Source organism: Apis dorsata, unplaced genomic scaffold, assembly GCF_000469605.1.
Source record: "Apis dorsata unplaced genomic scaffold, Apis dorsata 1.3 scaffold_129, whole genome shotgun sequence".
NCBI lineage: Eukaryota > Metazoa > Arthropoda > Insecta > Hymenoptera > Apidae > Apis > Apis dorsata.
Window position 1 is genome coordinate 745,107 of NW_006263422.1, and position 3,827 is coordinate 748,933.

Consider the following 3,827-nt stretch of genomic DNA (forward strand, 5'->3'; position numbering starts at 1 on the left):
TTTAAAATTTTAATGTATATTTGTTTACACATTAAACAATTATTCTTTATTCATTTGAAAATGAATTTTGCTCATTTAATATACATCATTCGAATCACTGTGTCGACAACGCACGCATCCTTTTTCCGTTTTGTTTATCATGTCCAAAGTGGAGGAGGATCGTTCGAGGAGGAAAGGAAGCGCGAAACGGAGACTATCTTGTTACTTCGTTGGTTTCGTTTGTTCGACGCAATCGGTGGTGTCGCACCGTTCGCTTCCATCTCGCGTGGCACGAGAGCAACTAGATCGATTCCAGTCCAATTTAGATTTTTCGTCGCTTAAACGTCACGCTTCTGTACCGAATTTTTATATTATGCCAGGTGTCGTGGGGATTTATCTCGTAGCCAAACTTTGTGCAAGTGGTAGAGTGGCACGATTTTCGCGAAAAATGTGCGAAAGTTATGAATTGATCGAGGTTGTCGTAGTGGGTCTCGTTTCACCGTTCATTTTCTTCCATTTTTGAGAGGAATTCAAAATATCGAATGGATTAATCGACAGAAAGGACGAGAATGGATTACTGTTGATCGTTCTTCGATTCTCTTCGATCCTGTTTCCTATAATATATATTTCGAATCTTTTTCTTCTGTGAAAGGTAAGGAAGGAATTTTTCTTTTAAAAAAGAACTTTTATCAAAATAATCAACAACATTGATGCCTTCGACTGCTAGAGTATGGTTAGAAATGTAATTATATAAATGAAATAAATAAAATAGCGTCATAACAAAAGATAAGCAAAATGCTCGGTCTTGATCCTCAAGGGAAAATAGAGAATCAAGAATAACGTACGAAACGTTGGGTTTTGAAATTGTTTCGCGTCTAATTTTCAGGAATACGTACATAGTAAAATTATATACAGGTATTGGCTTAACACAATTCACAAAATTAAATATTTCAAAAGTAAATTGCATTATCACCTTCAATATTGACATTGTTGGTATTATCAGTGCTACTCTAATTTCTCTCCATTGCAACCGACACGTCGAGTCCACGACTCAAAACAACAGATTGAACAACAGGTACGTTAATTATTATTTATTTATAGAAAATATATGAGGAACGATACCTATTTAATTTCAATAGAAATAAACGCGAATTAACATACAAGAGAGTTGCTAAGAATATTTTTTGCCAATGGTTTGAATTACTTGCGGTGTGTGTGTACACAAACCGCTGCGGTTTGCAAAGCAAATTTATTTTTTTCCATCGCAAATGTACTTTGATCGATGCTTCTTTTTCTATATTTCGCTTTTTTAACAACCCATTCACCCAAAACCCAAAGCCAATCGGATTCTTAATTGAGATTTAAATTTTCTCGAATATAATTTCGAGAATGTGTTCACATTTCACAAACAAATCGATCGATAGCGATGATTCTCATATTTTAAAAATAAGAATATTTTCACTTTTAAATAAATTATTTTCAAAAAAAAAAAAAATAAGTAAAAATTCGTTGCTAAATGAAACACTATATCTAGGAGGATGATACGTCGTTGTTCGTATTGTTGTTGTTATTTCGTTGTTATTATCTCGCCACGATAACGTTACCATTGCAAAATTTCATTTCATTTACGATCTGATTTCTCTCTCTCTTTTTCTCTCTCTCTCTTCTCTTCTCCTCTTCGGATGATTTCCTAATTCCTGCGATAGCAATATTTCATTCTCATTAAGGATAGGTGCTTAGCACGTTGACATTGTGTACATAGATAAGAAAGTCTTCGAATTGGTTTCTACCCTGTTCCTGCTCAGTTAAAAACCATCCAGCCGCGCTCCCACATACCCGTGTCTATTTATTCATTATTGTATCATTCATCCTTAACTTTCTTTTCATCGATATTTATATACTATACTGGAAGGAGATTTTTCTCAATCGGTAAGACCTTCGTTTACTTACTTTATAATTCGTTCGATTCGTCCTCTTACTTTTTCGCTTCCAACGTTTTTCTCAATCGGTAATACAGTCGTTTCCTTCAAAAATTCATTATCCTACTCGCTTCGAACGTTTGAATAAGAATCTTGTTTAGCCAGCGAAAAAGAGAGAGAGAGAGAGAGACGAATCTAAATCGAAAACATATTATTAATATATATTATATAATATTTTTTGGTTTTAGAGGATCGAGGATAAAAATATGACGGTGACTAAAACGAATGGGAAAGCGGCGATAGAGACGAGAATTTTCAACGAGGATGAGAAGGAGGTTCGAAATAATAGCGCGTTGTTACCTATGGGAAAGGAGAGAGAGGAGGAGGATGAAGACGAGATCACGTTGGAAGATTTGGCTCCCGATGGTGGTTGGGGATGGGTGGTCGCTGTAGCCATGATACTGATCTTTGTTAGTATTCATTTTCCTTCTTTTTTCTATAATTATTTTATAATAATTATAATATAATAATAATAATAATTATAATTATAATTATAATTATAATATATATTGCGATTATTTTATATATAACGAAAGGAAGAAAGTTGATGTAAGAAGTAAGAAATCGATCGTCTAATCTTATTTTAACGAGATGTATCGTACACATCCATTCGATTAATTTCGAAAGGAAAAGAATATTTGAAAAATTTATTTTTTTTCTCCAGATTACGACGTTCGGGCCAACTTCGTCGTTTGGAATAATATTCGGCGATTTTCTGGAAGAAACTGGCCAAGCTGGTACCGCGATGACACTTTTCAATTCCGTTTTCATGGTCACATTCTCTATCGCCGGTAAGCGCATTGCGATCCTTTTTTCTTTCCCTTTTTATTTTATCAACAACGAAACCGTTGTGACAAGTAATATAAATATATCCTCCATTTCCATTGTCTCCATGTTTTTATTGAAAAACAAAGTTGTCACAAAGTAACGTAATTTTGATCGCATAATACGTTTCTTAATACGTTTATTTGATATAAGAAGGCGCCAGGAAGCGGAATCATATCTCCGCGGACAAATAAAGCGTCCCATTAATTTACAGCTTCGAATGCATATGCGCATTCAATGTCATTTCCTCAATGATATTTATGACATAATGATAATTATAGAAACTGAAATTTTCTGATAAAAAGGAAAAATTAATTTTTACCTCATTGTGATTATTATGATAAATCTTGAGGGATAAGGATGTTATTTATTCCTTAAGTTTACTTTTTTTTTACGTTATTATTTATTATTTATCACATTTTCCAACGAGAGATATATTCATAAACGTACATATTCCATGCTGGAAATATTACTGATAAGCGTCCACCCACCGGCAGTTATGTAAATCTTATCCGAGTGAATGTTAGATAAGACTTTTTAATTTTAAAGATGAAACAAAGTTACATCTAATTGAGGATTTTCAATTATCAAAGTGAATTATACCGATGTTTCAAGAACGTTTCGTTGTTTCGTATATTCATTCCGCTTATTTATATCTTCATTCGTCTTCCTCTGTAAGAGGAATTTACAAATTTTTTTTCCTCCTATAATAAAATATTTATTAATAAAATATTTATTAACGACGATCAAGAATATTTTTCATAATCATCGTTGCATAACGACAAAATTTTCAAAAATTTTTATTAATTTTCTCTAGGTTTGATGACCAACACTCTGCTCAAGAGGTATTCCATGAGGCCGGTGGGGGTGGTCGGGGCGATGCTGTTCTCGTTTCCAAACGTGTGCCTCGCGTTCGTGCGGAACGTGTACGAGATGGCATTGATAAATTTCCTGCAAGGATTAGGGCTCGGCCTGATTTTCACCATTTGCAACACGAATTTCAACGCGTACTTCGTGAAGAGGAGGGCGCCGGTACGTAAACGA

At 34.1% G+C, this 3,827-nt stretch overlaps 1 protein-coding gene across 1 annotated transcript in view; it reads left to right on the forward strand.

Annotated features, from left to right (window-relative positions):
* Positions 1 to 444: 444 nt before the first annotated feature.
* LOC102671407 overlaps positions 445 to 3,827 on the forward strand; it is a gene marked incomplete at its 5' end in the record, with an annotated part of 7,382 nt that continues 3,999 nt past the window's right edge. The window contains 4 exon segments of the mRNA XM_031509134.1: positions 445 to 630; positions 2,153 to 2,368; positions 2,623 to 2,749; positions 3,601 to 3,824. Of these exon segments, the coding sequence (XP_031364994.1) occupies positions 445 to 630; positions 2,153 to 2,368; positions 2,623 to 2,749; positions 3,601 to 3,824 (753 nt within the window).